At 39.5% G+C, this 22616-nt stretch overlaps 1 protein-coding gene across 3 annotated transcripts in view; it reads right to left on the bottom strand.

The window, feature by feature from the left end:
- Positions 1-4097: 4097 nt before the first annotated feature.
- EXOC5 (exocyst complex component 5) overlaps positions 4098-22616 on the bottom strand; it is a 28750-nt gene continuing 10231 nt past the window's right edge. For 2 of the 3 annotated variants that reach the window (XM_059473816.1, XM_059473815.1), the window contains 15 exons: positions 20225-20289; positions 19753-19781; positions 19511-19620; positions 18983-19027; positions 18734-18874; positions 17573-17655; positions 16915-17124; positions 16634-16669; positions 15603-15750; positions 13383-13491; positions 12585-12705; positions 12111-12197; positions 9769-9877; positions 8235-8450; positions 4098-6503 (listed from right to left, as the gene is read on the bottom strand). In XM_059473816.1, the coding sequence (XP_059329799.1) occupies positions 6315-6503; positions 8235-8450; positions 9769-9877; positions 12111-12197; positions 12585-12705; positions 13383-13491; positions 15603-15750; positions 16634-16669; positions 16915-17124; positions 17573-17655; positions 18734-18874; positions 18983-19027; positions 19511-19620; positions 19753-19781; positions 20225-20289 (1698 nt within the window). In that variant the 3' untranslated portion in view covers positions 4098-6314. The remainder of the gene's footprint in view (positions 6504-8234; positions 8451-9768; positions 9878-12110; positions 12198-12584; positions 12706-13382; positions 13492-15602; positions 15751-16633; positions 16670-16914; positions 17125-17572; positions 17656-18733; positions 18875-18982; positions 19028-19510; positions 19621-19752; positions 19782-20224; positions 20290-22616) is intronic. The other variant, XM_059473818.1, reaches the window with a different exon arrangement.

The raw sequence follows: 22616 nt of genomic DNA, 5'->3' as shown, positions 1-22616 counted from the left end.
CAACCTTCAAAAATCCACTTGCCTAAGACTTAGCAAGTCATTTTAATGAATTGTTTACAGTAAAATGGATGTTATAAAAATGTTTCAGATGCAAGCTTGTGTTCACTGGCTTCTCCACAATGCTCAAACCTCACTTAAACATCAGTGGAGGGCTCACAATGCCCATCTGCAACCCAGGTGAACCTGAACTGTTTGTCCTAACACCTGGAGCTTGGAATTGGCTCTGGACACATCTTCTCTCCATAATCTGTTTCTTTAGAAGCAAAGAAGGGCCCTTGATGAGGCTGAACCCCTGACAGAACAACAGCTCCTGTCCCCAACAGATGGATGCTGTGGCATTCACATTTTCTGGAAAAATCCCTTCACCCAGGATTTTTCTCTTTTTCTCCAGTGAAATTGGAGAAGCCTCTGAGAGAAAGGAAAACAATAATTATCTTATTTGCTTCTCCTGTTTGTGCTCATGTGGAATGTGTTTGGAGATTGTTTACCCACAGGTGATTGTTTCATTGGATTCTGCTGTGAGTTGTTTTGAATCAATGGCCAGTTGGGGCCGAGCTCTGGAGAGACTCACAAGTCTTCATTATTATCTTTTTAGGCTTCTGTAAGTATCTTTTCTGTATTCTTTAGTATAGTTTAGTTTAGTATTCTTTAATAAAATCTAGTATAATAAAATAAGAAATTTGCCTTCTGAGAACAGGGAGTCAGATTCATCATTCCTTCCTGCCACAAATACAACATGATGCCACCATGGAAAAGCAGCTGCACATCCAAGAGCTGCCAGGGCTCCTTTGTGCCAGGATAAACCCTTGGGATGGGGCTGGGAGGGAACAGGGCAGCCCTGAGGAGATCCAGAACCCAGATCAGCTGGGATTCAGGCGAATCATTTCAAAGGAAGAGTGTGGTGCAAACAGCCTCCTTTGGGGAGGAGAAACAGCCCCCAAATTACAGAGCCCCACTGTGCACACAGAGGGAACAAATGGAAAGGGCCAACACCTCTCAGTCTGCTCTCTCCTCTGTCCTTGCTAAATCCAGGTCTGAGGACAACAAAACACAGCCTGAGGGGCTTTCAGCAGCACCACTGCTGCAATGCTGGGATCCTGAACCAGCACTTCTTCCTTCACACTCTGGACTCAGCGGCCTTGCAGATGATTTTGGGGTTCAGTGAGAGAAAGGAGGTTTAACACTTCAAAAAGAAAAATTTTAACATTTCAGCTTCCAAAGAATGCTGCACATTGGGAGATCAGCAGAACAAGGCAGCACTGACAGCTGGGGCTCTTGGGAAGGTCACACATGATCTAAAATTATATCAGTGGGGTGGGACAACTCTGACCCCACAGGGAGACTGGATATTAGGAAAAGGTTTCTCACTGAAGGGAAGGCAGGCAGGGAATATGGGGGCTGGCTCCTCACAGCAGGGATGAGGACAGGGAAGGCATGGAAAGGATGGGAATTGCCACAGCCTGTGGCTCAGCTGTGTTCCAGCCTCAGCTCCAAGGCCTCCTCACTCCACAGAGAAAAATCAGCAGTGCAGATGAGCAGGATTTGGGACTCCTACAAGCAAGCCTCAGATTCGGTTTCATCCCATATCAGGATGAACTGAAGTTACAAATAAATGAATTACTAAGAAAACTTCAATCAAGGATGAAAACAAGTAATTTTGACTTAACCTGATACTCTTCAGAAATGGCTCAACTTTGCATTTCATGTTACTTTCCTAGTGAAAGATTAAAGCTGAGATATCTGAGTTTTCCCTCCATGGTTGGCTCCTTCCATGACATTTCGATATAATGTACAGGTCAGGGGGAAAGAGATGGAAACAGAGACCTGCAGAGATGAGAGAATTTGGGAAAAGGAGAGGGATGAAGGGGAAGGGAGCTGCACTTCTTCCCCCAGGCTCCACATGGATGAAGAAGCACCAGATAATATGTGAAGGTCTCCAAGAAGCCACACTGCAAATTTAAGATTTTTCCCTCTCTGGCAAAGTGAGTCAGAAGGGAAGGGATAGTGCAGTCCTGAGATCTGAAAGGAAAACAGGGCACAGGGACATAAAGCTAAGAGAATAAAAGTAGAAACCAAGGTTTCCACACACACTGAGGGCTGTATTGACACAGGGCTGTGCCCCACACAAGAGAAAAGATGCCAGGCAAACACAGCTGCTTCCCCACTGCAAGATAAGCACAAGATGTGGTAGAGAAATCTCCTACCACCAAAAGAAATTAGAATGGAGGAGAAAAAAAGAACAAGCAAAACACTGAATGTAACTGGGCAGGCGATCTGCCTCCCTCCCCTCCTTAAAGCAGGTGTAGAAACACCAGGAAAGAAAAAATAAAAGCCTACAACATGCCAGCCTTGACACAGAAGCAAAACAGAAATCTGTCTGCATTTACAGCTACCACAGAGGAGGTGGTGGGGAGGAAATTATGCCCAGAAGCCAAAATCCAGCAGAACATGAGGACAAGAAAGGTGTTCCTACCTTTCTGTGGTCCTCTAGAAGAGAGCTGGTGGCTGGCTTGTCCTCCCTGCTGCTCCTGGGACAAGAAGGGCAAAGGGTAAGGGCTGCTACCTGCATTTAAAGTCAGACAAACAATTGTTTAGAAATCTGCTTCCTTTGTACAGAAAAAAAATCATAGCCTCAAACGATGAGTGGCTCAACCCAAGTGCTAATCTGAATTAAGACAGTTATTGCTATGAAAACTTAATCCAAAGAGCTCTGGAGTGTGTCATGACATCCAGAACTGAGAGTGTTTAATGCCATTCACATACTGCACTGAGAAACCTGGAACTTTGTGGTTGGAAGGACAGGACAAGGTGTACCCAGCCCAGGAAGGGATCCAAGAGGCCTCATCCTCACAAAGCCACTTTGTAGGACACAAATCTCCCCCAGAAACAGAGCAGTCAATACAGGCAACACTCCATCACAACACCAATTAATTAAAACGACTTTGTGAAGAGGAAAATAAAACCAAACCCAACCCAAGTCCTCTCCCCACAGCCAGGATAGCCTGAATTTCCCTCTGCTAACACTTGCCACCCTCAAATCCAGCAGTCACTCACCTTCCTCCAGCTCACTGTGGTCCTCAAAGACAATCACAAGCTCAGCTCTGTGGTTCTGGACACAAATGAAGGCAAATCCTCCTTCCCTCCACGGAGGCTGCACCTTGCTGATGCATTTCCACTGCTTGCAGACTCCCACACCACCACCTGTCCTTCAGAGCAGACACACACAGGGTTTGGATTCTCCTCCCGTTGAACCCCTCTCTCCAGATGAATGAACAGCTCCACAGCCAAGCATTTCAGCCAGCCCCTCTCCTCTGGAGGCTGATTTCATTTCAGGGTGGGACACAGCTGTGGAAATTCAACGCCAATGCTGCTTTTTCTCCCAGGTTGATGTGTGTGTCAGGTTTCCATCATTCCTATTTTAACCTCCTCCTCCATGTGCTTCTTCATTTAAAACTGCTCCTTCTCCACATCCTTTTTTAGATTATATCTTCTTCACATCTTATCCTCTATTTCTCTATCTCAGATTTCCCAGCACTGCTGTTTCCCCATTTTTTTTGCATTATTTCTGAAGGATTGTTACAGAATTCCTTCCTGCCCTCTGTGCACACACAAACAGAACAAAATAGCAAGTGACCTTGATAAATTACAGGACTTGAAAAAAACCCCACAGCTTCTTTTCCAGCCTACAACAGTTTGCTGCAAAGCCATTTTCACCAATTGTAGACAACATAATTACAGACACACACACTCTCCCCCTCCCAGGTTTGGCTGCCAGCCTGATAAATAAATGCCTATGTTGTAGGAGGGAACATTAGACAGGCAATACTTTAACTCATTATATGAACATTAAAAGGCATATTTGTATTTTAGATACTATTTCATTGCATTCATAAGCCACTGGAAATATTTTTCTAAATTACATGCTGTAAGACCTCTAAACTTACAAATGTGTGAAAATTATAGTTCCTCCATCCCATCCCAATACAACTTGTATTATAAAATAAACTTACTGACAATGCAGCCTTCTCCAGAAATAGAAACTTCCAGTGTGTGCATGGGGGGGGTTTTTAAAGGAAGGAGAAAGCTCACACCAGTGATAAATTTGGTCAGTAAAATTACTTTTATTCTTTTTTTTTTTTTTTCTTTTAAATAGAAGGGCTTATACAATTGAGTATAAATATCTTCGAGGAACATGGAAATGAAATGAAAAAAGTATCTAGAAGGAATTCTTTTTATTGAGGAAGAGTTTACATATCTAAGTGTTCACCTACTTTTTGCTGCCTCCTGTTAACAGGCATAATGGAAATATTGCACTGAGCATATGCATGGAAAACACAGCTAACAAAGCAAAGAATATGGTAAATACATTTCATACAACCTTAAAAAAATTCAAACAGTCATACAACAAATTCTGAAGCACTTCTGTGATCTGCAGTCTCAGGATGATGTTCACTGTTCTGAAGTGTTAGCAAACTGACACTTTTATTTTCTTTTTATTTTTTTTTTGTAGAAAGATTTTGTATTGGTTCATAAAACCACAGCCTTAAAATTGTTTGCTTTCAGTTACAGAGGTAACAGAGAGGTATCATCTGAATTCACATCAGAGCTTTTGGAACAAAAATGGCAGCAGTACAAGCAGGTGCCTCCTCCAGTGTCCAAACCCCTCTGTGGCTTTGCCATGGCCAAGGAACAGAGCAGAGCAGCCCAGCAGAGTAGCCAGACTCCCTGCATGCTGTCAGCCAGGCTGGCATCCATTCCCTTGTTTACTGACAGAATGCTCCCCTAAATCCAAAATGAAGCAGGAGAACCCCAGCTAAGCAAGAGAAGTTCCAACAGGTCTTGTCAATATTGACCCCACCTGGGAATTCTTTAACAGAAGAGGAAAATCCAATTCTCTGACCAACCCTTAAAGTGAATGGATAGAAATGCTGCTCTGGAGATGGGAGACAAAGAAGTTTCCAAAATGTGCTGAGCCCACAGTAGAAGAAAGAACATGTTTGCAAGGATTTGCTCCACTGCAGTTCCAACCTGGTTTCCACAAGAGCCCACTGTGAAATAAAAAGGTCTATTTACAACAATTTCCAGCTGCTTGTGGAAAAGCCAGCCCAGAGGTTTCAAACACCACTGCTGCTTCAGTTCAGTGTGTGCACACTGTGGGTCCATGTCAGGAACTCCCGAATAAACCCTGGAGCACAACAGACACAGAGTAGCCTCTGTCCAATATCAAAGTTACAGTCAGTGGAAGAGCAGCTTTCACACACTTCAACATTTTATATTGCTCAGGCACTGAGGAACAATTCTCTTCAGCATGAGAATTTGCCACTCTAGGTTTTTGCTGGGGCCATTCCTGCCACATAGCAAAAACTGGGCTACATTTTATCCTTTCACTTTGTTAGAATTTGAATTTATTTACATACAAAATAAGACAGGAGAAAAAGTTCTTTTACAGTAACCCAACAATGGGCACCTTCCCTTGCAATAGGGATGCCTTAGGCAAGGCAGCTGCATTTACTTCAGGAGCATATATAAAATTCAGTGTGCTGGTATCTAACAGAAACAATAATGTCAGATCATACAATGCCAGTACATTCCAGTGGGCCCTTGACTATTAGGTAAAAAAAAAAAAACAACAAAACAAAGCCAAAGAACCAAAAATAAAATTTAAAAAAATCCAAAACTTTTCACCACTTTAGTTCCGTTTAGAATGCTACACAATGAATAAATTATGTCTTTCTGGGATAGTGTTTTACTCCTACATCTCAAAGAAATTCCAAGCTAATTAATTAGAGCAAGAAATTACATTGAGCAGGATAACGTTTTAAATGAAAGAAATGACTTAGAAACACCAATCAAAGATAATTTGATTATGATTAGCTGTGCTGAAGTCTAAGTCGTTAAAATTGATGAAGAATGTTTTTACACTGGTCTATTCTATGTAATCCATTACCTACGCTATGCTCTGTAGTTCAAGTCTAACAAATGGTATCTGATAATTCAATATTGAAGACTAAAATACTTTCAATGCACCATTTGCTCTCCTACACCAACATGTTTCCAATTAAAAAAAAAAAAATTCAGTAGCAAGTAGATTTGTGAAATTCTTCACTGGGAGAACTTGAGCTAACATGAAACATCATCCAGATTTTTACCTGCTCACCTTCCACATGGCCAGGTTTAAATATGGCTGCTGCTTTACCCTGAACAGTCACTGTCCCACAAAAGTTACACCCATGGTTGGTAAGAAATAATTCCCTGTGCTTTCTAACAACTGAGGCTGCCCAAAGGTGCAAGGATTATTCCTGCCATGCTCTCTCTCAGCTGAAGTGGCGAGCCAGACGAGCAGACCTGTAGTCGACACGCAGCTGGACAAAGGAGTGAAGGATGTTCTTGTCCAGGTTAGCAAGTTGTTCTCCTGAGCAAACCTGCTTCAAATTATCTGGGGCTACAACCAGAAGGTTGCAAAGTGCATGCAGGGTATCAAAGAGCTGTAAGACCAGCGCAATCTGTGGGCAAGAGGAAACAAAGGAAAAAACCAGACATTAAATTAGAGTTGCTTGAAGTCTTATAACAGAATATCCATCAGGTGAAAGTCTTATAACAGAATATCCACCTACATCCATCACTGGCTGGGGTCTATGTACAAATCACAAATGCTAGGAACAGCCTTGAGCTGTTTTATTTTCCAACATCAGTCTCATTACATGGTTTTGACAATGGGAAGATGACATCAGCAGACCAAGAACTTAATGTTACAACTTACTTTAAAAGTTTTTTGACCAATTACACAAAGCAAAAGCACATTGACAGTAGTTCCATCCAACCACTATAAACACACCTTTGGTTAAACAATGCTTGCTTATTTTGAATACAATACCTGCTTGTAAGCCTTAAAACACAATGCACAGAGCTTCATTATTAAGCTTAGAACTTCCTAATATCTCTCTAGATAAACTTTTCTGCAGCTTAGGGAGCTCTTCTAGACAAGCTTTAATACATAAACCATTGTTCTATTTGTCCTTACTTTTCTACTTCTTACATAATTTTTCTGCTGACCAATCTCATGGCTGCTGCTTAGCTCTAATCACAGTTCTGCTGCCTCTGAGGCTTTCAGAATCTCTGCTGGTCAGGATGACCCTGAGATCTGTTAAAAAGTCTCTTTTTCCAGCCCAGCAGTCAAAGAAGGAGTCAGGAGTCTTCTGTTCTGGTTCTCAAGGTTGTTTATTGTTTCTTATCTATAACATTCTTTCTCCAACCCACGGAGATCTGTCTGGCAGGTCGGGTTGAGCCACACTGACCACCTCAGAGGTGGTGTTGTCTTTTTATACTAAAAACTACATGTACACTATTTACAATAACTTCCCAATACCTAACACCTGTGTTAGACAGTGAGCTTCTACTCTAAACCACTCTAAAAGTGCCAACATCACCCAGAAGATGGAGGCCAAGAAGAAGAAGGAAAAAGGACAAGGCACACCCAAATTCCTCCATCTTGGGACCCTGAGCCCCCATTCTAAAAACCTCAAAATTCTACTTTTTACCCTGTGATGAACTATCATTCTACTTAAAGTTTTGAGACTTGTAATTCCTCATGTAAGGTTGGTAATTTTTTTCATGGGTCAAAATCAAAGGCACAGGGGTTTTGGCCTCTGTGCCAGGGTCTCTGAGCCCCCTGGCAGGGGCTCAATCCCTCCAGGACAGCCAGAGGGATGTCCTGGGTTCCCACATGAGGACTGCCTTTTGCAGCTTTCCCAAAACCCTCCAATTTTAAGGGTTCCCACAGTATCTTCAAAAGATGAGGAGCAAGAGGATTTAGCACCATCACTCCCTCCTGATGGACAGGTGTGGTGGCGTTCACAGGGGTCTTAGGATGAGGGAAGAGATGAGAATGTTGACTCCATGTTTCAGAAGGCTGATTTATTATTTTATGATATATATTATATTAAAACTATACTAAAAGAATAGAAGAAAGGATTTCATCAGAAGGCTAGCAAGGAAAGGAAAGAATGGAATGATTATAAAGTTTTGTGACTGACTAGAGAGTCCGAGCCAGCTGACTGTGATTGGCCATTAATTAGAAACAACCACACGAGACCAATCCCAGATGCACCTGTTGCATTCCACAGCAGCAGATAATCAATGCTTACATTTTGTTCCTGAGGCTTCTCAGCGTCTCAGGAGGAAAAATCCTGGCAAAGTGATTTTTCATAAAATATCATAGCTACAGACAGGCTCACCTTGAAGTCTTTGGCACACTTCCTGTACTCAGCCACATCACAAATGGCCAGCATCCCCCCCATGCAGCTGTAGGAATATTGCTGGAGGTGCTCGTAGATGAGACGATGGAAACGAACCCCAAACTCCATCAAAACAGTGTCCACATTCTTGCCATCCATGGAATTCCTGATCTTCTCCACCTGTTTCCTAACATACCCACACACTTTAACACAAGCCTAGATTAAAAAATAGAAAGAAATCAGTAAGAATTAGGTAATCTGCTGTGGTGGTATTTGCAGGGGTCTCAGGATGAGGGAAGAGATGAGAATCTTGACTCCGTGTTTAATAATGCAGTCAAGTGAAATAATAAATCAGAAGGTTGATTTATTATTCTATTATATATATTATATTAAAAGAAAATTATATACTAAAACTATACTAAAAGAATAGAAGAAAGGATTTCATCAGAAAGCTTGAAAGGAATAGAAATAACATCTTGTAACTGCTCACAGCCTTGACACAGGTGGCTGTCATTGGTCATCAAGTAAAAACAATTTCACATGCTGGGTAAACAATTCTCCAAAACATGAAGAAGCTGAAGTTTCTCAAGGAGAAAAGATCCTGACAAAAGGATTTTTCATAAAATATGTCCCTGACAATCTATTTTCTTCCACATTTTAAGTTAAACATCAGTTACTAACTCTGATTAATCTCAATGATGTGTTGTAAAAGTTTATTCCCCAGTTTTTAATTTTCCACATTTTTTTATTTTCCAAACAAAGGTGCAAAAATGCAAGTCGAAAGATGGATGCAAGAAAATATTCAAGTAAGTTATAGTTCATATCAGTTCAGAATAGAACATTTTAATCTGGATTTTTAATTTAGCGATCCACCAAAGGGGTGTGTGATTAAAAACCTCTTGTGAGCCATAATCATAAATCCAAATTAAGAGCCATACAGGGATTCCCACCCTTCCCACACTCTTATTACCTACTGCTGCCCTTCTCCCATTCCCACCTGGCTGCAGGCATTTAGGGAACACTCTCATTTCTTCCCACTGAGTTTTTTCCCTACTTCTCCCTGCCTTTTTCCCTAACGTGAGCCACCCCAGCCGCCCCTAGGCTGGGATTCAGACACACTCACTGAAGAGAGAACACTGCAGCAAAATGTTCATGCTGCACCTGTGAGGCTTTGCCATGTTCCTGCCATTCTGAGAGGAAAAAGCACCCAGCAAATGGAGAGTACCTGATAATTCATTTTCTGAAACTGATAGCTTAAAGGTAATTATCAGCTAAAAGCTTTGTTCCAAATTTGGGCCTCTTGGGAGGAGAAAGAATGTGCCAGTTCCTCCAGCAGCCACTGATTTGTGTCTGACACTAGATAAAAACTACTCACGCTCCTTTTCAGCTTGAGACAACAGTCCACAACAGAGTTTGGAGGTGCTTGGTGCAAGATGGAAGTAAATCAAGTAAATGCACATGTTGTCTAATGGGAGTTTGGGAAGGAACATCTTGTGCCTGGTAACACTCATGAGCTGAGACTTTGGTTACTTACATTTGTATATTGAATCAAAACATTGTTTTCATCTTCTGGCTTGAAATCTGTCTTCTTTTGCTCTGCAGCCAAGATGTGCTTCATCTGTCCAATCATACAATTCAGTGTCCTTTAAAGTTACAAATACAGATTGGGTTTTGGAGGGAACTTTTTCATTTCCTTGATTTTTATATTAAATATACTGACACAATTCTGGACAATATTAAGCAGCATGAAGCAATGAGGGAAAAAACCCAGCATCTAACATTTTTCTATAGAGAAGATTTTATGAAAGCAGTTATAAAAAGGAGCATCAGCCAAAAAAAAACCCCTAAAAACTCTTTCCTGCAAGTTCAGTGTCTTGGAGCAGAGCATGCAGCCTGCTGGGCTGCTGCTTTTAAAGGGAACACATGAATTGTGAGGTAATCCATTCAAATCCAGCTCTTCAGAGGAATTGGACAGCATCCTTCAGAGAGAATCAGAAGGAAGCATTCCAAGGAGTTTAGCAGAATTAGATCACATTGCATATTAGTCAGAAGCAAGCCTCAGAAAACACTTGGAAAATTAAGGAAGGGTGAGGGCAAAGAAGAAACGTCTTCCTTTGCCAGAGCTTGGTATTTCTCTTGCTCCCAGAAATCTAATGGAGTTTTACAGCATCAATTATTTCTCCTTTATAGGATTTATCTGTTCAGAACATTATCTAAGGTCAGGGCTCTGCTTTCCTTCGAGTCCAAAGCAAAGGTCAAGCAGCAAAGCAGAGACAGAGGCTGCAAACCTCCTCCAGTATTCCCCTTGGCCAGGAACATCCCCCTGGCTCTCTTCTCTTCCCCTCCCCTGTCCTTCATCCTCCTCATCCCCCCAGCCTTCCCAAACAAAACTGTCAGGGACATTCCAGGCCTTGAAGGATTCAAGCTGGGGTGGGGTGGAGAAGAATGCATGCAACCAGAGAGGGAAAAAACTCCTTTTATTCCTGTGTATAGAGCTCAGGCTTGTATTTCAGATTTACTCTGTTCCAAGTCCACATAACAACAGAAATTCAAAGAAATAATACCTTGCATTCTCCTCAATTTCCATTTGGAATAAATACTCCCAGAAGGATGTTTACACAAAATACATTCTGAGAGAAAACCAGTTGAATTAATTCTGTTTGGCTAATAAATCACTTTTACTGAGATAGATTATTGCTGTGAATGGTTTTCAAGAAGTTGCACTTGGACTTTTCCATATTAGATAAAGGTGAAACCATTAATGTTTCAAAAATTTGCTTTATTTTTTAAGCAGGACAATCAATTCTCAACAGCATCAAAGCAGCCCACAAACACATTTTACATGTAATGTTCATTCATGTTCATCATGAACATGTAATGTTCATCTCAAAACTCATCTCCCTTTTTTTATGTGCTGAAACACAATTTTTTTAATTCCTCATCAACAAACCTTTGATTATACTGTCTTCTGACAAGAACTTGTTCTCCTAAGTCTTTAAGAGATTAATTATTTAAGACAAACAGATACAAACCACTGTAATACTGATGATTGTCCTGTACCTATCTAGATCTAAGCTTATGGCCTCAGTGCTTCAAGTGCTTCAAACTTCATGGTTAAACCTCTAAGGTCACCTACAACAGGAGCAGCTAAAATCTCAATTGCCACCTTACACCCCCTATTTCTACCTTCTCCTTGCACTTGCAGAAAATAATACCCCAAATCAGAAGCAGGGCATCACACAACAGCTCCATTTCCTAATACTAAGTTCGTTACTTTATTATTTTCCTCTGCTGCAAAACAGCTGTGATTTTAATTTCCAATTTTTATAGCTATCCCCTCATTTTTATTCTGAGAAATAGAAAAAAGATTAAATGAGTCACAACCTCAAAGCAAGTCAATGTCAGAATCAAAATTATTCCAGGTCTCCAGACTTCCACGACTCGGTCTAATCCATAGCACTGCACAGATCCCAGCAAATCATTTAACCTATTTTTGTCAAACCTTGCTCCTAATGGAAATCCTGAAAGTGCTTAACCTATTTCAATCATCATTTCTCCCTCTTTCAAAGTAGAAAAACACTAGTTGGAGACAATAAGGTAACAGTGAATTATTGCACTCTTTCAACATAAGGAAAATCCTTTAAAACATCCTTCCAGAAGCATTTTTGGGCAGAAATCTGCCATGGAAAACATGACCCTCTAGACACAAAAAATCTAAATTTCCTGTGCACAATAATGGATGTTTATCTGTTAAAAAAAAATTAAAATATCAATTTTGAGTTGAGGAATAATTCATGCTTAAAAGGCCAGTTAACATATATCACAAAGGTGTGGTTTAAAAAAAAAGATTAAGAGAAAGTTTTAATCTCTACTTGCCTATCAATGCCCATATCCAGCTTCACTTCCATTTGTTCTATGATGTCCTTTTTCTTCTGAAGGCATTCAGATAATTTAGGAGAAGAACTGCAACAGTACAGAAGATGTGAGACAGTATTAAAACATCAAAATTAATTTGTCTGCTGGGTTTGCTGCTTCCAACAGGATCTAGTGAAGATTTCTCACCCCAGCAGGAAAAGGGCACAGCCACAAACCCCCTTGGAGTCCCACCTGGAATGGAGCAACAAAATCTCCATGGAGCAACATGTTTTTCCTTCCTCTCAGTATTCCTGGAGCTCACCCTCTCCCATTTGTGTCCAAAGGAACCAATTTCTTTAAACTTCCCTTCTTCCCCCTCCCACAATAACTACTCCAAGCATAAACTCCTCTTAATAAATATGAGAAATGAAAAATTTATTTTCTTCACCAAAAAAAAAAAAATACCAGAGGACATGTTAATCAAAGCAAAGGTACCTGATCAGTGGCATCAGATGATCATTGAACTGCTTGTCAAATAAATGGAAAATAGTATTGGCCTGGTGGACAACATCCAAGAAATAAAGATTTGCATTCTTTGAATCAGAAGAGGGAATGCCTGAAGCAAAGGAGGTTTCATTAGAATTGTAATGATATGCAGTCCTTATAATTAGCATGATGACTTTTTAAATATGCAGATTTTTTCCATGAATGCTTAAATCACAGGCTTAGAGTTTCAAAAATTTACCACGGTGCCATATATAGAATTCTTCTCATAGCTATATTGGTAACAAGCATAAGAAATACTTTATTGGTAACATTTCTGATGGCAAAACAGAGCAGTCAATTTAAAAACTCCTTCAGAATGTGAGTTTGATGCTGTCTCACAAGACAGGTTCTCACTGTCAAGATTTTAACTTCTTTAAACAAGCAGTTTTCTTATTTACTGTCACTCTAAGCACACAAATATACAAACAAGCATGGAATTTCTATAAATATTATGATTTAATACAAAAATACTCTCCTGTTATGACACAGAATACAGAGGTAGGGAATGCTGATGTCCCAGCTTCTGTGATAAAAATGTTTCTAAAGACAGAAGCACGTTTCCATCTGTACATCAATTCCCCAAATGAAAGTTACACTTTAGAAACCATTAAATGTCAACCCCCAAACACACAAAACAGATTTAATTTAACCAACACATCCTGAACAAGGCCAATCAATAAGGCACAGCAAAGATCATCTGCACAGAAAGGCCAAGGAGATGAAATGCTCAGGAAATTCTGTACTCACCAGCAAGGCCTGTTTCTAATGCATAATCGATGTGTTCAGTACATAAGAACTCTACAAGCATAGAAAAAATTCTGAAAGCATTCTTGGGTAAGTCAGAGGGATCAGAGAGCTTTAAAGAAAAAGAAAAAAAAATATCCTAAAGGTCAGTTCTACATAGATTTGAAAGTTTATTGGATATTGCATAGGGGATAAGCTTAAAATGTAACAAGTACTCCAGAATAATTGGAATTTTACTCAAAATGAAAAGTATCCATACAGAGAATTATTCAAGAACTGACTGTAATAGCAATAAACTCTTCAGCATTTACAAGTAAACTGAAGCTGCCACAGGATGCTACAAATAAAAGCATTAACAGATGATGATAATAATAATAAATATTAATTAATAGTCCTTAGAACAGTTTTCCAGATGCAGTCTCAGAACTGCCTAACCTGCACACCACTGGATGCTGGAAAATGCATACAGAAGTGATTATTCTATGCCTACCCTGTATTTTTTATTCTTTTACCACTCTCCTGGCACTGGCCACAGTGAGGAGCAGGACACTGGGTTAGCTGGAGCTCCAGTTTGTGTTCTCTTAGCACTGCAGCAAAAATAATGCAGCTGAAGCTGGGCCACATTTAGCACAGTTCAGCTGGAGTCAGTGGAGCATGAACACTTTTATTAAATGCAGCAATGGCCACATTTACACTCAGCATCTGGACTTTGATGAGCTGTAAGCAACATGGGATTTTGGACAGCAACCTGTCAGTAAATCCCTTTTCTAAAGAAAAACGTGACAGGGCTTTTGTACCCAAGAAAAACAGCTTTGGTTCCTAAGGAATTAGGTGAAGACTTTTATAAAGCTTCAAGGAAGAAAGATTACTACTGCAACTGCAGGTAATTTACACAACACTCACAAATATTTCTGCTGTATTTCCCCCCTAAAAAACTCAAAAACCCAACAACAGAGGTTCCCAAACAGTGAAATGTTTCAATATATGGCTACAACAAAATTACCAATTTATTTTTCCTGAAGCAGTCACAGCTGGCAGAACCCTGCACACATCTGCTATGTGACATAAATACCACAATTAGTTAGCCAGGGACTAACTTATCTTTTGCACAGTGAGTTGCTTTGTCCACAAACCCCTAAATTCTAAAATCCTCATTCTAGAAATCTCCTTATGTGCCAAGATCCATTGGGGTTTCCACTCAAATAGAATTCTTCTAAAATAATTTATATTAAATCTGATCCCAACAGAAAGGCAGAAACAAAAGGTTGTGCACATGTGGAAAAAAAAAACAAACAGTTTATATCATGAATTTAACAACTGCTTCTAGCAACTATGATGTTGAGAAAAATAATGATCCACCTGCTTGCCTTAGAGCACTGATTCTCACCTGAGGAAGGTGATGATCCCAAGGGTGTGCAGGTAAAGTCTGTACCCTGGTCTGTCTTTGGCACCACTCAATTTACAAAATATTAAAACATTTAAATATCTGAAGTTTTTCTGCCATAAGCTCATTGAGAATGTTAAAGGAATTAAAATTTCCTAGAAATCAGTGTGTTTAGCTAATAAAAAAAAATCACATTTAAGTCTGCAATTAAATTTCAAGGGTTTTCATTTACACCAAGTACCACACAAATATGATTGACAGGCAGTAAAACCAGCAATTTAATCAGAAGTAAAATACCTTTTTTACGTTAGACTGAAGCATTTAAAGAACTGTAGAGGGTTACCAAGGTAAATAATGTTTAAGACTATTCCTCTCAGCATTTTATTGGTGATCATTCACTAATGTAAAAAGAAATTACGCTTGAGGCAGGAAAACAACTGTTGAACTATTCAGTGTATTTTTAAAGCAGGGAAAGAAAACCACACTAGATGTTTCTCAGGTTTTGGGGCTAATTTAGTAAGAAAATCAATGCAGCCAGTAGGTTTAACCATCCCCACTTCTTCCTAATCCTAATACTCACAAATTACAACCAGATCCACATGGAAAAACAAACCCTCAGCCTCCACTGTGGCTCCATTTCCATGAAAAACACAAGAGACAATTGAAATATCCTATCTTTTCCAGATTTACAACAACCAAAAAATTACAAATTTTTACAAATTTTTCTTTCAAAATTTACAACAACCTTCCTATCACATCTCAACCAAAAACTTAAGATCAAGATTTAATCTCACACACAAAATGATACCACTACAGGAGGTGACAGGAAGCAAACTTACCCTGTGACATCTTTCAAAAGCTTGCTTGGTTTCTTGCAAAAGGTTAACCACCACTTCTTGGGACAGGAAAGTTTCCCCATGTGTGTCAATGCTTGGCCCCAGGGGTAAGTTTGTTCGTTGCCTTAGTCTCTCTTTGAGGTCTTGAATACTGGAACAAAGACAGACCCCAAGAAGATTTCACCAGGTGGAAATTTTGGCACCCAAACTCAACAACAATTCAGGTTCTTTTAGTTGTTAACTCAAAAAACAGGACCCAAGACACAGTTTAGGATGTGCAAGCATTAAGACAAGTCTTGCAAGCTTTAAAAACAAAAATTGGCAGTAAATGCAAAACTACCACCTCTGATTCCATGGTCAACTGTGTTCTGGAATGGCACATTCACACATGGGAGCAGCTGTTCATTCCCCTGTGGGATGAGTGATTTCACTGGAATCCTGCAGCACTTCTGCTCTCTGGACAGATTTAACCTCCATCCTCTCTGTCACCTTCCAAACACTAATGAGAGCTTCCTATCTCATCCACACCCACAAATCCTCTCATCCTCATCCATGATCTCAGCAGTTCTTTATTTAGTCAAGCATGCTTCGACACATTTCCATGCATAAAACAACCCATACAGTTACGCACCACAATAAATTTAATTTTCCCCAAGAAAATTAAATTTTCATCTTTGCTTTATTTTTTAATTACTTCACTGCTGCTTTTTCCATATCATTCCTCATTCCTGCCACACTGAACCCAGCAGCTCTTTGAAAGGTGCAGTAGCCTTAGCACCTCTGCTTCACACAAGTTTTAATACTTCCTATCCCACTTCTCACTACTCCTGCATTAGTTTTTCTACCCTGAGGATAATGAAGTCTTGTTTTACCTTTCTCTAAGTCCATTGCATCTTCTGGGCTCACTAAGAGCTTTCTCACTGACATTGCTATGGTCTTTTCCCCTTCCTAGGTCTTGGGAGGGGACCACAAGACCTGGGCAGGTGAAAAAAAATGTATGCTTTTAGATACACACATATACATGCTTTAGGTACCTTAGTTTTGCTTCAGTCCTTTTGTGGATCTGGATCCTAAGTTGAAACATAGGTTTAACTGGTATTTTTCATTTCCAGTATGTACAAATACCATGCACTGAGTACATTTCACATGTATTGAGAGCAACATTTTGAGCAGAACATAAATTGAAAGCAAATAATAAAAGGCTGTAGGTCTTTGGCAGTTCATCACTGTGCATCTGACATGGCAAATACAGCTTTTCTCCCCTCACCACCTCCCTTCCACTTCAAAATTATCAAACTTCCCCAAAGGAACTTACCCTCCAGTGCCAATGGACCTCTTCTGGTGGTTTTTGGAATCATAATAGCGCTGCAGAATCATTGCACTCCTACTTTTCAAATAACCAATTTCCACCTCAATGTAATTCTCCAAGTAGGAAATGAAAATGGCCTTGATAAGCTTAGACAAGAAAGTCTGCTTATCAGTACCCAAGTTAAATTCCATCAATTTGCTTGACAGATTAGTGGTTCTTTATGCAAAAGAAACAAAGAAGGGAAGGGGAGGAAAAGGTTGAATGTGGATGAATTACAGCATTACACGTTTGTAAAGTACACAGCACAGCAGAACCCTGATGGTGATTAAGACCTGGAGCAGTTTCACATTTAAGTAAAGAATTTCACATAATTCATGTTTAATTACACACAGCACCACTGCAATCAAGTTGCCAGTGAGATGGGGAGGACTGGCTTTTGCACAGTTTTAAAATTACTCTTGAAGATCACAATAATACCTATTGAAAATAATAATGGCCACTTTGAATTTTCCTTAGGAAACCCATCATTGTAAAGGTTAATAGACAAAAAAAAATTCACAGCTTTTATGAGAAGTTTACATTTTTGGCTCCTTTTTCTTGACAATAAATCTGTTTATTTTCCAATAGCTCCAATCCAATAATTTCATCATTGATGCATACATACCTTGTATAGAGATCATAGAGGTTTTTAAGATATTGTTCTGCATCTGATTTCCTGTGTTCTTCCAGCTGGTCCTTCACATAACTCTGCAAAATTTGGAATATCTGTTAGAAGATCAACTGACAACCAAATGAAATACTCACTACTTCCTAGATTATATGGAATTTCCTGTAAAGTGTAGATCTTAAAGGAAATTCATCTTTCCTTTGGCTTTACATCTCTAATTTACACTTCCTGTATTATCCACAGAGGGGGGTGAACACACTTGTAGAAGAGAGTGATTTAATAATACAAAACAGTAATGTGTGAAGCAAAGACAAAAGATAGATGGCTTTGAAAATATGTCTGACCAAATAACACAAAATCCCCTCACTTTAAGAACCAAAAGCACCAGAGGCCTCAGAGCATTTCTGCAGTGGACAAGGCAAAGGACATGGTTACATATTTGCTTATCATAATATGTACACAAAGCAGATACAAGCCTAGAGCCTTCTTATCATTGAATATTTGAACAAAAATATAATTTAGCATAAAATACTAATTCAAAACTGACACACAAAATTGGGGGTGAAACACAAGCTCAATCTCTACACTATGAGAACAACATCTACTGGGAAATTGCTTTTTGCAAGCAAAGTCATGCTGCTGACTTTAAGAACTTAAGTGGGTGTATTTGCAGGATGAAAAACTTAGTATTTTCAATTATTCTAGATTTTCATAAATATTGCATTAGCTGCAAGACAGTACTCACAACATAAATGATTTTCACTTATTCAATGCTAACCTCACACACAACACCCAAATCCAAGAATGAGCAAATTAAAGATATGAAATGTGGATGTTCTTTTCCTGACATATTCTTGGAAGGGGGCATAGAGAAGAAATCAAACTCATGTATGACATCTCATGAATTACTCAATGAACACAGCAATTCCCCAATAATTTTACATATTGAGTTTGAGTATTTGCAGTCACCCTGTATTCAGAGCACAAGGAGATTTATTTGATATGGGTTTGATTATCTGTCAGAGCAAGGAGTTGATTCCACACCCTTATACAAAGATTACAAATACTTTAAATTCTCATTAATTGCTATCACTAGATAAAATATTTTTTTATTAAGAGACTCCTTAATGAACTTCAACATGTTAAAATTTGAAATACCTGAAGTTTAACTTCAAATATATTTTGAATGAGTTTGGCTAGCACGGTCTCTGGATTGCTGAAGATTTCTCCAACTTGCTTATTTACTCTCTGGCAGAGAATGGCTGCATCTTCAAAGACATCATTCCTCAGGAATGCACCCTAGGGATTGAGAAGCACATTTTAGAATATATTTCCAACAACCTATAGGACTAAATAAATCAAAAATGTAATGTAAATAAAGAAATTATGTAAAACAAAGTGCATTACCTCCTGACACTGTTTTATGTACACATCAACACAGTGGGAATAGCCCTGTGGAAGGAGCAAAACAGTGTTAGAGCAGGGTGTTCATGTTTTCAGTGGAAAACAAAATCAAGGAAATACAATGCTTGTGAAAAAGTTAATTAAGAAAAAAAAAACCTCAAACAGAATTCATTCAAAGCACAGACTTTTCCAAACCCATTTTCTTACATATCTAACATAACTCCACTTAGCACCACTCTACATGGATCTACACCTCAAGTTTCAACATTCTTTCTCAAGCAAGAAAGTCAGGTCACACCCATGCAAGAAAAGATTATCTTAGAAAGTTCCCCACTGATGCTGCCCCCAATCCCCCTCATCTCTCTCCTTTATTCCCCTGCACTTGATTTCAGATTGAACACCTCAGTCCTGAAGTGACACATTATCTGACATGAGGGTTTGCCCACACAAATACCTTCACTCAAAACAGGCACTTATTGTGCTGTGGGTTGATTTTATTCAAATATTTAAATTAAGCCACTCAGCTTTTACCTTAAAGTGAAGCAAAACTGCTGCTACTTCTCTCATCCTGGAGATTTCTCCTCTGCGCTGAGCACTGGTAAACTCTTGAATTAACTGGCACTCTAAATCATGGTACTTACCTGGAGAGAAAAGGGGATAACAACAAAAACCCATCAGGCAAAAACTGTAATACTGACAGTATTGCTTACTTCTTTAATCATCTTTAACAATTTAAATACAGCAATATGGATTGAACTGGATAGATAACTTACTTGCTATCTTTGATTTTACTTCAGAAAACCTGTTAACAACAACAAAAAAATAGCATGATTAAATTCAAATCCACATCACATGAGAAATCACAGGCATCCTGGATCATGAACAGCAGGCACTCTGCTTAAAAATGAAAACATGCAGCACAAAGACGACAGAAAAGTTCCCTGCTTTATATCCCTAAAAACCTACAAGCATCTAATTCAAATCTAGCATTAAGTCAGCAAAGCAAAATTATCCCATTAAAAGTCTGTTAAGCAGTTTAGGATGTGTATGTAAAGATGATCCTACAACATGAGTGCGTGAACACAAATTTGAGAATAGAGGAGAGAGAAATAAGCACACAATCCAGCTCAAAAGCTCCATGAATCCCTAAGCACAGCACCAAAAGGGGAGACAAGGGAAGCATCAGGAAAATCATAGCTGTGCGAAGATTTGCTTTCTTAAAAAGATGTTCAGATAGATTTTTACCTGTCAAAAGGCAGTTCCTGTGCAATCAAATGCAGTTTCTGAATAATATCAGCTGCCTCTTTAATCTGGTGAGAGGAAAACATGACAGAGTCATTAAAGGAGGTCTGATTTGGGGCTGTTCCTTTCCTCCCCCTGCACTGTCCAATTTTCATACACAAAGTTCCTATCTCTAAAGCTGGTTGAGAATTGACATACCCGTGGAAGAGATCAGCCCCTCCAAGTTCCCATATGTACTTTTAAGATGCTTAAGGTATTTTTCTTTAAGATAAAGTAATATAGGTCAAAATATGAAGAAAAGTCACATTACATGTTCCCATTGGGGATGTCTGTGGAGGTGTGTGAGCTGGCTGGACAAATAGCTCACACCAAAAAAAAGCCATGACCATGCTTGGCATGGAGAGGGGAAAAAGGGGATTAAAACAGAGAATTCTCCCAAAGAAGATGAAATGTAAGATGGATTAGAAACTCTGAGGTCCAAAGCAAAAATCAAGATGGAAGTCAGGTAATTACAGAGCTACAAAATAAGAATAGCTGCATGAATACAAAAGTTAATAAATAGATAACACAACATGCAAATCTGTGCTCTGCTCTGGGCAGCAGAACCTTTTATCCATTATTCTTCCACCACCAGTCAGCACAGGAAGTGCATCTAAGCAGGGCTTAGTGACTGCTTCTTTAGGCTGAACAAAATGGTGGAAAACCCAAATTTCAAAGTGTGGGGAAGGCAGCTGGTTGCAACTGAACTTGAGTGGATTTAAGCAGTGCTGCCTGAGGCAAACCTGACCCAGCTGGAGCACATCTGATCAGGGGGAGCTGGGGGTCTCAACCTGGAGAAAAGGAGGCTCAGGGGGGACCTTCTCACTCTCCAAAATTCCAGGGGGCAGCCAGGGGGATTTGGCTCTGCTCCCAGAGAACAAGGGACAGCACAAGAGGAAACAGACTCAAGTTGTGCCATGGGAGGTTTAGATTCAGGTTAGGAAAAAATCCTTCATGGAAGGGGCTGTCACTGGCACAGCTGCCCAGGACAGCGGTGGAGTGCCCATCCCTGGGGGATTTGAAAGCCTTGTGAATGTGGCACTTGGGGACAGGGTCAGTGGTGGCCTTGGCAGTGCTGGGGGAAAGGTTGGGCTCGAGGGTCTCAGAGGTCTTGTGCAACCTGAATTATTTGATGACTAAAAGCTTTATAGGCTGACACAATGGAGAACATGCAGAATTTGCAGTTTATCTTGTTCCTCCAATTAGTGATGATCCAGGGAACTGAAGTGAGAGGGAAGGAAGTAATGAAATCCTATTCTGCCACCACTTAGAGCAGGCTGGATTAAAACTTTTCAAGAATAGAAGCAGACACACAGGTAAGAATAGAGAGCACAGGCATCACACCAGGCTGGTTGTTCAGCAAAAATAGGGGCACTCAAAGTGTATCCATTCTGACTATTAAGAGCAGCTTATGTTTTGAACTGTCAGCTTACAATAGCCTCTTAAGGCAGAAGCTGCTACACTCCTCAAACAAACCCAATGAAAGAGCAGTTATTTCTATTAGCTTGCAGCAACATTAATACCTAACACCTGGGATCTGTTAAATTGTCCATATATTAGCAGTTATTCACCAAAGCTGCAAAATCAAAACAAACAAAAAAAAACCAACCAAGAAATCCCACAAACACAACATTTTCTTTGTTTCCTCTTCACACCATAGCTGTTAACTAACTTAGATTTTATTGAACCCAGGATTTTTTCTATGCACAAGAGAGGCCATGACAAATCAATTCTCCACAGTTTCTCCTTAAACCCGGACATCTTTAATTTTTAATTGAATCAGGCTTCTGTAAACCATTAAAACCAAAAAGAAGTATTAATTTTTTAAAATACAATTTAAGGGTTATAATGTATCTGGGAAAAAACAAATGAAAAATCATGGAGAAATAACAGCAAGACAGAATTTTAACACAAAACATGCACAAGTGAAAAGGCAAAATGAAGTAATATTAAGAACAGAACATAAACAGAGAAATGGACATAAGAATAACAGTAAATATAATAAGCAGGACAATGTTATTGAATGATAAACAAGTGAGCTGCTGATCATTTTTACAGTTTAATTGTGTTGGAGTGATTTGCTCACTTCAAGAATCTTCAGTACAGCAGAAAGATTGGTTAGCTAGCAGCACAAGGGAAATTATAAGGATTCAGAGGGTGAAGACACAATGCACAGAAAGGGACAAGCCAGCAAGGAAAACCTTCACAGAGGCAAGTCAGAAATTGCTCAGTATGGCTGGGAGAAAGTGGGAAGCAACAAATGGAGTGCAGGGAAAGAAAGGAATCCAACAGATTTTAATAACAGACACTATTGAGAAAAGTATCAATTATAACACAACTGTACTATGTTATTTTT

Source organism: Ammospiza nelsoni, chromosome 6, assembly GCF_027579445.1.
Source record: "Ammospiza nelsoni isolate bAmmNel1 chromosome 6, bAmmNel1.pri, whole genome shotgun sequence".
Lineage (NCBI taxonomy): Eukaryota > Metazoa > Chordata > Aves > Passeriformes > Passerellidae > Ammospiza > Ammospiza nelsoni.
This window is presented reverse-complemented; position numbering and strand designations above follow the sequence as displayed.